This window comes from Pseudopodoces humilis, chromosome 2 (assembly GCF_049639895.1).
Source record: "Pseudopodoces humilis isolate 2021_Gansu_Grassland_sample_001 chromosome 2, ASM4963989v1, whole genome shotgun sequence".
Classification (NCBI taxonomy): domain Eukaryota; kingdom Metazoa; phylum Chordata; class Aves; order Passeriformes; family Paridae; genus Pseudopodoces; species Pseudopodoces humilis.
This window is the reverse complement of record NC_142201.1, coordinates 25,372,643-25,385,526: the sequence shown is the minus strand read 5'-3', so window position 1 is coordinate 25,385,526 and position 12,884 is coordinate 25,372,643. Positions and strand designations below refer to the sequence as shown.

Below are 12,884 nucleotides of genomic sequence, written 5' to 3'. Positions count from 1 at the left end.
GCACCCAGCCCGGCCTACTGAGACAACAGGGGATCAAGTTGACCTCTATTGTAGTTTTGGCACGCTGGCCAAGGCTCCAGGGAAGACACTATCTGGAAAATTGCTTCCAGTTGGACACTGGGCCTGCTGCAGTGTGTTTTCCTCCCATACTGTGGGATACCATAACAAAAGGCAGCTTGTTAACATTGGTTCCTTAGGGCAGCCCCCATCATGCTGCACACATGACAGCTACTTACATGTCCCACTCTGGAAGACAACCGGCCCCAGAGACTTCACTGCCCTCCTGAGAAAATCCACGGCAGGGGTCCTCTAGCCACAGGGCTTACTTACCATCCTTCCTTTCTTCCCTTAAGCCCTTAAGTCCATAAGGACAGGCTTTTCCTTGAAGGCAGAAGCCTGAGCACTAGAGGGTACCTTAGAGCCTCTCTGTCCATCATCCTTGGTACATGCCAGCTTTAGCCTAATCCAGCTGTGTCTGCTTGCCAGGAGGAATTCTGGTACCTTAAAATCCACCAGCTTACTCAGCAGCTGTGTGCGGTGCCCCTTTCCTGGACTTCGCATTCTGTTCAAATCTGCTATGTGAAATTACTCCTAAATCATTTATCTACATTAAAAAAAGAGAGTGCTTTAATTCCTCCTTTTGTTGCAGGCCCTAGGGCTGCTCATGACCTTTGATAGGAGGTCCAGAGGCAAGCAGATGTTTCACCCATGCCTCTCAGCACAGCAGAGATGCTGGCACAGAAAGAGCAATGGACATAAAGTGATGCCTTCAGTTACCTCAACACCTTTCCAGCCCAGTCTGTGTTTTGCTTCAGTCCTCAAGCTCTGCTTCAGTAGAAGAAAGCCCTGAGCAAGAGTATGGAAGTAGGATTTGGGTAGGACCCAGACCTGAGGTTTTCCTTTGAACAGGGATCTTTCACTCTGATTGAGCACAAGGCACAGTACCCATGGGACAAGGGATTTGAGCAAGAATCCAGTGCACAGAACAACCCAGGGAACAAACACTGCTGAGTAAACTTTGAAGAAAGCCCACTGAGGAGTTGCACAGGCCAAGACCATCACGCTGGGGTAGCTGACCTGCCCACTCACTTTCCTGACCACAATTAGTGCTGGCTGCAGCAATACCCATTGTTTGCAGAGCTGTCTTTCGAGTTTTTGTCAGTCTGCTTTGCTCACAGCACCTGCTATGTGAAACAAGCCAGTACCAGCTCAAAGCCTGAGAAAGAAGTAGCAGGTGTCTAATGAAGTTCAGTGTTCCTCAGAGCACAGGGGAGCATAAGAGATTGGAGGAGCCTTGGAAAAGCCATCAGAATTGCCAGTGGAATAGAGGCTCTGTCAGTGAATGGGGCTCTGTTAGAGAAAAACCCAACCAAAGGAGAACAAAAGAGAAAGAATGTTTTATTTCAAATGCTGGTGTACATCAATATTGCACCTAACAGAAACATCTAGAACAATACACTTGTAAGGAGCTTTCCACTCCTCAGCCATACATAATCCAGAATAAGATACAGAGAACAGTGAATGTGCACATATATCTTTTTCCGATGAGCAGAGTGTACAAATAAAAATAAAGTGAAGTACAATCCTTACAAAGCAAAACCCCTTTTAATGAGCGGCTGTGATCTGAGCAGGCCATTTGTGGAACATGTGGCCATTTAGCACCAAACATTGATTAATTAATTGTGTCTCAGCTTTTGCCATGCAAGATCCCCTGCTCCTTAATCTTCTGGTCATATCTAAAGGCAGAAGCCAGACAACTCCAGTAAGGACAAACTCCCTGCTGAGCCAGATGGCTGCAATATGAGGATTAGCTGAGTCCTGTCCTTCCTGCTTTCATCATGACTAGGGACTGCTCAGAACATGTTTAGCAGCCTCTGGTAGGAGCACTGGTGTCAACACATAGGAACCAAAATGGCCATTGATAAATAATTGAAAGAAGCCAAAGACTCTGCTCAGCAGCCTTTTTGTTTGGAGAAATTCCCTCATTCAACCAATTCTAAACTCCTCCGCAGTCCACAGAGAGGTGCTTTAAAGACAGGAAGAATACAAATGGAAGCTGACCATAACTTAAAGGAACCAGATTTCAAAACCAGCTTAGCAGATGTGCAGGAAAAGAAAGTTTCCATTACCAATCCTGCATCTTGGTAGCTAGCAAGAAGGATCAAGGGACACACCACCACTACAAACTCATGACTGTTCTTACCCAACGCAAGAACCGGGACAGTTTGGTATAGACACCGTATTTACCCTTCCTTGCACATCCTTCTCCCCAGCTAACAATTCCAGTAACAAAGTAAGTATCCTTGTATCTGGTCACATGGGGGCCACCACTATCTCCTTGGCAAGCATCCTTTTGTTCTGTGTCATAACCAGCACAGAACATGTTCTCAGTTATGGCTAAGTTAGTGGACTGCTTGCAAGTGTTCCTATTAACATAGGGGACTTCGAGCACCTTCAGTTTTTTGGATCTTCGTCCACCTTCAAATTCACGCCCAAAGCCACTAACCCTCCCAGATCTTTGGTTCATCAGAACTTCATTAGCAAAGTCTGCTTTGGGGAGACACGCTGCGACGACGTACTCCGAAAACCTGATAGGTTCCTTCAGCTTTAATAAGGCAATGTCATTATCGTAAGTGTCAATAATAAATTTAGAATGAACAAGTATTTTGTCCACAGTGTGCATTGATTCAGATGGCTCTTTCTTCTCTCTGTCCACTTCACCTGTACAAGAGCATTAAAAGGGTCATTAATGAATGAAAAAGGATAAGAATTTTAGAACAACCTTGGCAGAGGGAGAGAGCAGAATATTCATTCTGAGCACTTTGCCCAGGACCTTAGATCACACAAGGAAACTGTGAACAGGTATGGCAATATTTTTTCGCAGCAAATGGATCACCATTGATCCTGAGGTTTGGTCTATGGAGATTTTTGTACCTGTTTACATAAAGGCATAAGCTGATTCAGCTAAACTAATGCAATTTTGTGTGGGAGCACTTAAAGGAGCTTGAGCCTGGCTTAGAGAAGAGAACATGGTCTGGACTACAACAGTGCAAAACTGAAGCTGTGTTAATCCTGTGTCCTGGCTCAAAAGGGAAGCAATGATAAATCTGAATCTGTTCTTTTGTGCTCTATTCAATGAGTCATAGGTTTCCTGAGGGCTCCTGCAAGAACAAACCTGGATGCTTCTGAAGTGCTAGGAATGATGAGCTTCCTGCAGAAGCACTGCTCTGCTGAACACATTGATAGCCAACCGGTCTAGAATATTTGACTGTAATCACTGCCAGCTAGCTGGCAGAGCAGAAAGAGAGGCACCTGTTGTTACAAACAGGATTCTCACAATAACAAGAAATTATAAAAAGCAGCAGAAAGGTAAAACACCTTAATGAATCGGGAGTACATCTCACAGGAGATTTATGGCACAGAAGGTTAAGCACAACAGATAGTCCCACCTCAGAGGAGTAAAAGAAATAATCACTCACCAACAACAACTTTGATTTCTTTGGATTGGTTTATGCAATGAGCTGCAGTAAGTATAAAATTTTCACTCAGAACAGTTCCACCACAAAACTCTTCTCCTTCCTCGTCTAACAGAACAGCCTGTGAATGAAAACAGGTGAGTGCAGAAGGAGCAAGTGCAGGTTAATGTCCATGAACTATGAAGAGCTGACTGCTTTCTCTGCACATTACAGAGATGCTTCTTACAGCAGTGTGCATGTGGCCCGCCAGGTCTCTCCTGCTATTGCATTCTCAGGTGCAGAGGCCACAGATTGACTTCTGCTGCTACAGATTCTCAACTGACTTTATGTCAAGTTGACATTTGGCTTCCACACGACCTCACTCCCAGTGCTGAGCAACGTCCCTGAGGCGCTGACCGGCTGAGCAGGCAGAGCGCACACTCTGGATCACCCCATCTCTTGGACTTTCTCCCTCAAAGAATGTCCCAAATACAGGAATTCATTTTGGCTGGCCCAAACTCAAGAGTAAAACTGAGACACGAGGCTGTATTTCTGAAGCAAAACGCTGGCTTTCTCTACTTTATCACCCTGCTCCCAGGTTACTGCCTCAGTGGATGGTCTCAGACAGAACCAAAATGTAACCTGCAAAAATGGCCTTGGAGACCAGTGTGACCCAAAAGTCGTCTCTGGGGATAGAGTAGGCAGCTCCATCAAAAATGGCACAAAGCCTTTTGTTTAGACACTGTGAGGCTGCAGTTTGCAGAACAGCACATCCAAGTGCCCAGGGCCACACTGTTCAGCTACGTCTCACTGCCACTGGCACATGGCACGGGTCACGTTCAGAGGGCAACCAGCTGGAAGGAACCACTGCTCACCTTCCCTCAGAGACACACTCTGCCCCATGCAGGGCAAAACCCCCTCCATTTACCTGCCATGGGCATTGGCCAGGGGGACACTCATCCCCACCAACTATCCTGGTATCCACATATGGAGTCTTGCTGCTTGTTCTGTTGTCAGGCGGAGGGGTTGGGCTTTCTGTGGTAATTGCAAAGCTCTCCTCTGCGCTCGTTCCGTTTGCAGAAGTCATTTCCTGATCACTTGTTCCACTGCTATAGTCAGTAGGCGAAAGAACAGACCTTTTTTGCCTTGATACAAAAACTTTTCCACAAGGGAATTTTACTGTGAAGAGAAGAATGTTAAAATTGAAGAAGAGTAACACCAGCATATTGAAAAAACTTCTTGGCAACGTCAAGGAAACTGAGTGGAGTAATGTGGCTCACAAAAGCAATTTGTTATTTTTTAAAGGATATAAAGAAGAACATCATGAGCATATGTTCGAGATGTCTGACCAGCCTTCTTACAAGAGTCTAGAAATGTACAGGTGTAAGTAGCACTAATTATGAGTATTGAATATTTTCAGTTTCTATAAAAAGAAAGGCTCTGAAAAGAAAGTTTTGTAGGCTGCCACTTTATGTGGTGTGTAAGTATTTAAGAATATTAGTTATTACTGCAATTAGTTTTCATTTGACAGCAATGGAACTTGGTAATTTGCTGAGAGGCACCTTGCAAAGGGTCTAAAAATACTTAGATTTTGATCCAATCCACCACAGCACCTCACAAATGGAAGGCTTTGGAAATACAAATCTCTTGGCCTCACTGTTGAGTCTATGTCATGTAGGATACTGGTGGTTTGAAAAACATTCTTCAGCTGTAAACCAACACATCCCTTAACTGTGAAACAAGTCTCACCACCACCGCTATTGATTTGTCTCGTGGCTTTGTACCTGTTGCAACACAGTGTTTGCCATCCTCTGCTAGAGCATACCCATCTGCACAGGAACACAGCACATCCTTCCGTCCATCTCTTCTGACACTGCAGAACTGCTCACAGTCCCCGTTGTTTATTCTGCAGAACTTGGGTATGACTATAAAAGAGATGGTGGGAGAAAAGCTCTACATAAACACTGACTTTCACAGAACATCTGCAAGTTCTCCAAAACAAAACACGCTCTTTAAATGGGATCTGTATCCCCACCTGCCGAGCACCTGAAGCACCTTTTAGGAACCCCTCATGTGAGTGCTGAACATCAGCTTGTACCTTACAAAGCAGCTGCATCCAGCCTACAAAATGTACTTGCCAAGTCCAAGTGGGCCCAGTGGCCATGGCATGGTGAGCTCAGAAAAGCAGAGACAAATTGTCAGGGGAAGAATGAACAAAACTCACCAAGAACATAACTGTGTAAACCCTCACACGACTCCTCCCTCCTGCCCTAAAACACTCAACTCCTCATCACTCCCCTCCATGCTGTGACTACACCTCAGTTCCACGCTCCCACTCTTACTGCTGGGCTAATGATACACCCTCCCATGGCAAGATCACAGTGGCAGCTCTCTGTCACAGGTGTGAGCCCCAGGAAGGATTTCCATGCAAAACATGTTTCCTTGCAAGGCTCCCTGGGAAGATCACCACCACAGCTCTCTAAAGCAGAAACTTACCAAATTCACAGTTCTTGCCTTGATAGCCATCCAAGCACGTGCAAGTGTAGGAACCAATTCCATCTTTACAGTGGCCACCATAGTGACAAGGATTTGAACTGCATTGGTTCCCATCTGCAAAAACAAACCAAAACCCAAATTACTGGCAGAGTGCAAGCATTTTCAGTGAACACGGAAGGGCTCTTAGTTTTCTTAAGCCACCTTTCATCCTTCCTTTTACAATATAGGTCCTGTGAGTTGCCACATTCCAGATGGAACAAACAGTATAAATGCAATCATTCCAAACCTGCAATGATTCATCTGCATATCCTCAGTTTTGCAATCTCTTTTTGGTGGCTACTCTTTGACAGTGTGTACACAAGCCTTTTTTTGTGGGAAGGTAAAGGGATTAGCTCAGTTGGTTAGAGCATGGTGCTGATATGGACAGAGTTGTAGATTTGGTTCCTGTATGGACTTTTCATTTAAGAATGATCAATGACTCATTCATCTTTGTGGGTCCTCCCAACCCAGAATATTTTTTCATACTGTGATTGTGGTCAGAATATACATAGAGTGAAGCCTGTAAGAGCTGACAGGACATTTCTGCATTGGAATTACTGCCTAAAGATACTGAACTTATGTCCTCTTGCATTTCCGTATAGCTTTTGCTCTGTTTCATATAAAATGTAGGGTATCCAGAAAAGTGATGCTTGATAATTTGCTGCTCTAGATAACATGCTGCAATCCTCCTATTTTACCACTTGTTCTGCCCCTCTTTGGAGCAGCCTAAACAGCAATGCCCATAGCAGAAAGAACATGCAAGAAGCTACTCATCCCAAGGACCCAGCATGCTCCCTCTGTGGTGTTTCTGGACTCTGACCTCATCTGCTGCGGCTTTGCCTGCCACAGGGAACAGTTGCTGGGCTTTGTGTACTGCACCCACACATCAAGATCCCTTTTCTACCTGCACGTGGCCAAAACCAATAGCTCTCCAAATGCTCCAGCCATGGAGGCTCTGAAAACATGATGTCCATGCTTAACAGAGGGAAGGCAAAACCAACCTTAACGAAAAAACACAAGACAGACTGAGGGCTTACAGCATAACTTCTGGTTTGTGCCTCCTCTGCAGTGCCATAGCACCCTATTCTGTAGTTGTCTTAGGTAAGCAGCATTCTATTGTTAGAAAAGATACTTACTTAGTCTTATCCTACACTGTAGTTGCAGCTGTGGTAATGAGTTTTAGATCAATTTACATCAATATATCAAATTCATATAAATATTGCACAAATTGCAGAATCCCCTACTAAAAAAGGAAGCAAGAACAAATTGTTCTAGTAACTTGGGTGAATGTAGCTGTGTTTTTCAGTAATTCTGAACACACATAAAGCATTTGTGGACTGTGGTTTAAAATGTATTAAAACTAACATTTCTGCTAGGAGCATTGGCACTGATATTCTGCTGCTTGTATTCTCATGAGAAAATGGTTTGAAATATTCCAATCCTGTTTACTTTAACACTGACACAAGCTTTGCTTGAAATTTTAGTCTGTAGGTTGCAGAGTTCATCCCCTGCTTAGAGGATTGTGAAAGTTTGTGGCACGTCTTCATGGCAACTGTCTTCATTTTTCTGCAGATTCCAAAAGACAAAGCTGGTCAACATTTTTGAGGTACTCCTCCTAGTTTCTAAAGTGGACATATACTTTCTGGAAAACACGTTATCAAACACTAATACATTAAAAATCTATCCCTGCACAGTGCTTACAAACACTTGAATCCTAATAAATAAAACTCACATATTTAGATAAAAAACCAGAAAACTGTTAGGTAGTATCTGCTGATCTACTAGCATATTTTCCTTGAATGCCAAACAGTTCTGTAAAATACACAAGCTAAAAAATGTTCTTTAAGACAGGAATCAACAACACTTTGGCATGGAAGGAGACAGGAAACAGGCAAATGACATTGCAATGCAATTTAACTTTGTGTTAGTTATGGCATTTAAGAGACACCCTCATCTGTGACTCTTTGCATCTTGAATTCTCCCATCTGGGGCTGCCCCTCTGAAAGAAAATTATCTGGCAGTACCACACATAGTTTCTGCTCCTCACTGTCCTTTGCGTGCAAAGCCCCACAGTTCTCTTTTTGAGAGGACAAAGGTCAGCCCAGCAACTGGAGACAGCTGAACCTTGCCTTCAAATGAAGCAATTGGGTTCAAACAACAGCAGGCAGTAAATCAGATTCCTTTTTCAAAGGAAACACAATGTGAGGGTGTCCCAGAGTGAAAAGAGAGGAAGCAAAGGAGCAGGAAGGGGTTACTTAAGATGTGTATACTTTCAAACCTTGCAATAAGGAAACTAAATCTTAAACAAACACAGAGTATTTCTTACCTACATAGATGTTCCAGAATTCCTCCTACAGGTAAGTGTGGGAAATGGAGAAAAAAAAAGGAGATAGATAAGAATTACAGAATTCCTCAGAAAAATATTAGCCTTTTCATATACAGGATACTTGCAGCTAAGAATTGTTAAAGGAAATATTTACCTTATAGATACATACAGTGTCTTGCAGCCCACCATTACCATTTAATAACAAAACCATTTGGTCCCATCTGGTGCCCAGCTCTACAGAATCCATATGGTGTCCAGCTCTATAGAAACAAGTCTCATGCATTTTTCAGAAATATCTGAAACTCCTTAGCGTTTTTTTCCAGTGTGACCCATTCAGCGTAAGCCACTTGATTTTCTTGCATAACTATTCAGTTTTGACTGAATTTACTTATATTCCTGTAATGCCAAATTCTCAGTCTTGATCTCCACCCCATACTCCCATCAATCAGGTCCTCACAAATCCTGACATTTAAAAATATTTTGTCTGATTTGTGTTCTCCTTTCCGCCTGCACTGAGGACTCCAGGATGCTGTCTGTCCAAGACAGTCCTTTCCAGTGAAATCTGGTCACCAGGCAGAACTGGCTGTGCCGGTTCTACTATAGGTAAGTCAACATTTATGATCTGAAGTACACTGGAGATGCTCCCATGACTCCCCACCCAGGACACCTCAAGGCTACCCCAAGAACATTCTGGCCATCAAGTAATGTTAAAGGGAATTGAATTTGGCCTAAGCTCCAGTTTCAGGGTAGTTCTAAACAGCCATACAGCTGCAGTCTATGTTTGCAATACCACCTTTTCTACTTACTCCAGTCCACATAGCTGTCCCATCTCTTTAACTTCCCCTTCAACTTGGGAACAAATCACATTTCTGTCTAAAGTTAAGCAAGCCATTGGGGGAGGGCGGGTGACACAAGAGTCACACAAACTTTATTCCAACCAACATTAAGGCATTTAAGAACTGTTCACAGTATACATTCTCTCAATTCAGATAAAGAGAGCTACAAAATTACAAGCAAAGCTCTTGAGATAAGTTCAGTAAAATTCCCTCATGAGGTTCCACTTCATTATTTGCCTTCTCAGACTTCCCGTGGACTGCCTTAACCACAGTCATGGCACTTAGTAACCCAAATAGGGTAACACATGTAACCCAGATAGGGTGAACATATTTTCAACACTGATAGCAACAAAACCATTGAAGGTGAAATAACTTTCAAAGGCAATATAACAAATCAGAAGAATGGAGGATTTAACATGGGCTGGCCATGCAAGAGCTAAATTAAGACTGCTATGGAATGATTATAGCAATTCTACCCACAGTCAATCACTACTTGTTCTTTGTGTTGAGCGATTTGGAACAAACTGTGAGTTTTGATGCCCAGCTCAAAGGACTTAAATAGCATTTTTTAAACATGAAATACATAAGCCTATGTTTCATATTAATAGTTCATCCTTACAGTTTTCTCCTGGTCTTCAAAAGCTTCTCTTGCTTCTTCTTTTGAGCAACGCTCCTCATTGCATTCTCTTTCAATATTCCCTTTCTTGAATTCTTCTAAGAAAGAGTAAGCACGTTTTGATCTTTCCAAGAACTTGTTGGCATTTTCTTTCTCGATGAATACTAGATAGCAGAGAAAAATTATACAGGTGGGTAACATTTGGTGGTGGAAAAGTCATGACAAATGAGTGAAGTAGAAACAAAGCCAAAACAGATCACACTACCTGTACACAACATTACCTGTGTGGTTAGTCCTCACACAGGCTGATACATTCCAAGATCTTTCAGAGCAGTCTCTCTGAGAATCAGTAGCCTCAGAAAAAAATGTAGGACCCCAGATTTTCTCCTACTCTTTTTAATCTTGGAAAGGTTGCCAATAGGGCTTATATTTCTGCTGCTTCTGCTCAAGACTCTCAGTCTTAAATGGAATGACTTTCCCTGAATGCTGGGGAGATTACATTCCTTGATTTGTTTTTAAAGCTGACCACCAGGCAACACCGCTGTCTGCTCCAGGGGCTTGTGCTGCAGAAACTAAATGCCACTCAAGATGCAGCAACATATCTTCTAGCAGCTGGAAAAAGCCCACGTGTGAGTTCTATTAATCTTCACCACTCTAAATCCCACTGAGCTGCCCTGGGGTCTTCCTGCCCTCTTAACAGCACCTCCCAATTGCCTGTAGAAATGTTCCTACCTTCCTGATTTATGTGCATGCAGAGCTAAGGCAGCTGCCTTGTAAGATTTTACAAAGAGCAGGAGTAAATGAACATCAGCTTTTTTTCCTGCTTTAGCAGGAAAGTACAGCCTGAAGTCAGTTTGCTGAGTTGTTTTATTCTGAAAAGCTTGGTGGCACAGAAGCCTGAAGCTTGCTACCTTCAAGTTCAAGACTGAGGTAGCTGTTGGGGAGGATCAGAGACATTAAACCATTATCAGAGACATAAACCATTAAACTCATTGCAGGCACTTGCCTCTGTGGGCAACAGCATCAACCTCCAGTGACTTGTGCACAAGTTACCAGGAAGGAAAAATAAACACAACACTGGAATAAATAAGCTGCCAATTACCTTGTAAAGAGTGTATCTTCTAGGAAAGTGTGAAGAATTTTACATTTAATCAAGTTTTATCACCTGGAATTTACACTGAAGAAACACTTTCCAATCCCAGGCTGGAATATGGAATAGTTTGCTACAGATGTGACTTCAAGGACAGTAGCTTATGCTCGCTGGGAGGCCTGCACATTCCTTTTGGAGCATTCTTCACACAGCTTAATTCAATGATAAATAAACTTGCTAATAATAATAATATATAATAATAATAATTATATACCCTAATAGCCTCCAAGTGAGCACACAGGAGATTTATTCTGCTCTCACTGAACTTGGTGGATCATCCACAGGGAGACAAGTTCTGTTTTTTCTTATATTAAGCAATCCCACGCGTAGTTTGAAGCCCCCACTTACTTTGAAAAGGCTCCTCTCAAGTCAGGCTTACAGAAAGTACTTTTAACTTGCAGCTCAGCGACTGTTAGTTCATTCACCCACTATCTTATTTGCCCTTGAATCCCTTTCTTCAGTGACAGGACACAGCCGGTGGGGTTATCACTTTTATATTCCTTTGCTTTCACACCACCCGCGCAAGCGGATGTTTTCATCAACTTGGACTAGTCTCTTTCTGAGGCTGCTCATTCTTTTTCCCAAGCTCTCTATCATACTTCCTTCTTTAGAGACATCAAGGAGCAACAGGCACTGGTCAACCGAAGCAGGATATGCCAGAAACATGCCAAAGACCTTGTTTTAAACCCCAAGCAGTCAGACACACTGAAGGAAGAGTTAACACTTTTGAGAAGTTATTTGTTGATGCTGCCTCGGACTCAGGCGCTGACGCTGGCGGCACAAGAGGGCATCGGGACCTGCTCACACGCTGTGTCCCAGCTTCTCCACGGCCAAGCGCATCCAACCAAGACTCGGCCAGGTTTCCCCTCACACACGAGAGCACCTCAGGCTGCGGGGCCAGCTGTGCTCGGGGTGCGAACGGCGGGCAATCCCTTCCCTACACCGTCCCCGAGATGCCCAGCAGATCCCTGCCCCGGCAGCTCAGCCCCCGCTTTACGGCGGTGTGCCGGGCCGGCACAAGTGCTGATAAGCCCTCAGCCGTGTGGAAACCGAACCAGCCGGGGAAGACGGGCCGTGGCGTGGCCGCTCCCCTTCCCCGCCGCCACTCTCCCGCAACATCGACCCACCACCGCCTCCGCCGTTCCCCGGCAGCCCCCCGCCTCCCCAGAGGACTGCTGGGAAGGGAGATTCCCCCCGCTGAGAAGATGGAAAAGGTGGCGCCTCACCGCCTCCCTGAGCGCGGAGCAGCAGCAGCGGCAGCAGCAGCAGCAGCAGCAGGGGCCCGGCCATGGCGGCGCCCAACGATGCCGCTGCCGGGGCCGCGCCGGCGGCACGGACGGGACGGACGGGACGGACGGGAGCTGAAGTCTTCACCCCCTCGGGCGGGGTGAGACTGGAGCCGCGTTGCTTCACCCTGCCCAGAAATAGCGGAAGCGCCGGGACAGGGTGACAGACGCGGCGGGATTTCTCAGAAGGGGGAATGAGGCTGCTCTTCTTTTTGTTCTTTATTTTTTTTTTAAAGCCCAAGGCAGTGTGGGGTTTGTCTTGTTTTGTTTTTAATCGCACCTTTTATTTTGGAGGAAGGGAAGTGAATCGTCCCCTCAGCAGGCTGGCGTGGCCCCGGCCCGGCGCTGGGCACAGCCGGGCTCCCAGCCCACAGCAGGCGCCGTCCTCGGCTGCTCCCAGCCGTGTGTCCCATCCACATCCAGCACTGTAACCTGTTGGCTTTGGACCACTGACCTCGGCCTTAATCTCCCCTTTCTTGTGGGGAGTTCACAGTGCGCTGCTCGGGCCATGTCTTCGGTACTTCCAGAGCCAGCCATCGGGTCTCCTTCATCTCCTTGGCGTTCCTAAGCAGGCTGTTACATTAAAATCTTAATCTAAAACCCAGATTTGTTTTGAAAAAGTCATTTTGTGTGGAAAGTATTAGTACTGATTTCTTTCAGCGTTTTACCCTTGTTTCTGC

General features: G+C 44.8%; 1 protein-coding gene across 1 annotated transcript; it reads right to left on the bottom strand.

Annotated features, from left to right (window-relative positions):
- Positions 1–1,377: 1,377 nt before the first annotated feature.
- LOC148184809 (coagulation factor X-like) lies at positions 1,378–12,789 on the bottom strand. The gene is made up of 8 exons (XM_088051825.1): positions 12,145–12,789; positions 9,772–9,932; positions 8,317–8,341; positions 5,952–6,065; positions 5,240–5,380; positions 4,384–4,634; positions 3,480–3,597; positions 1,378–2,721 (listed from the first exon to the last, which is right to left on the bottom strand). Exons 1-8 carry the CDS (start codon positions 12,206–12,208, stop codon positions 2,180–2,182), a joined length of 1,416 nt encoding a protein of 471 aa, XP_087907951.1. The 5' UTR covers positions 12,209–12,789; the 3' UTR covers positions 1,378–2,179.
- Positions 12,790–12,884: the final 95 nt, after the last annotated feature.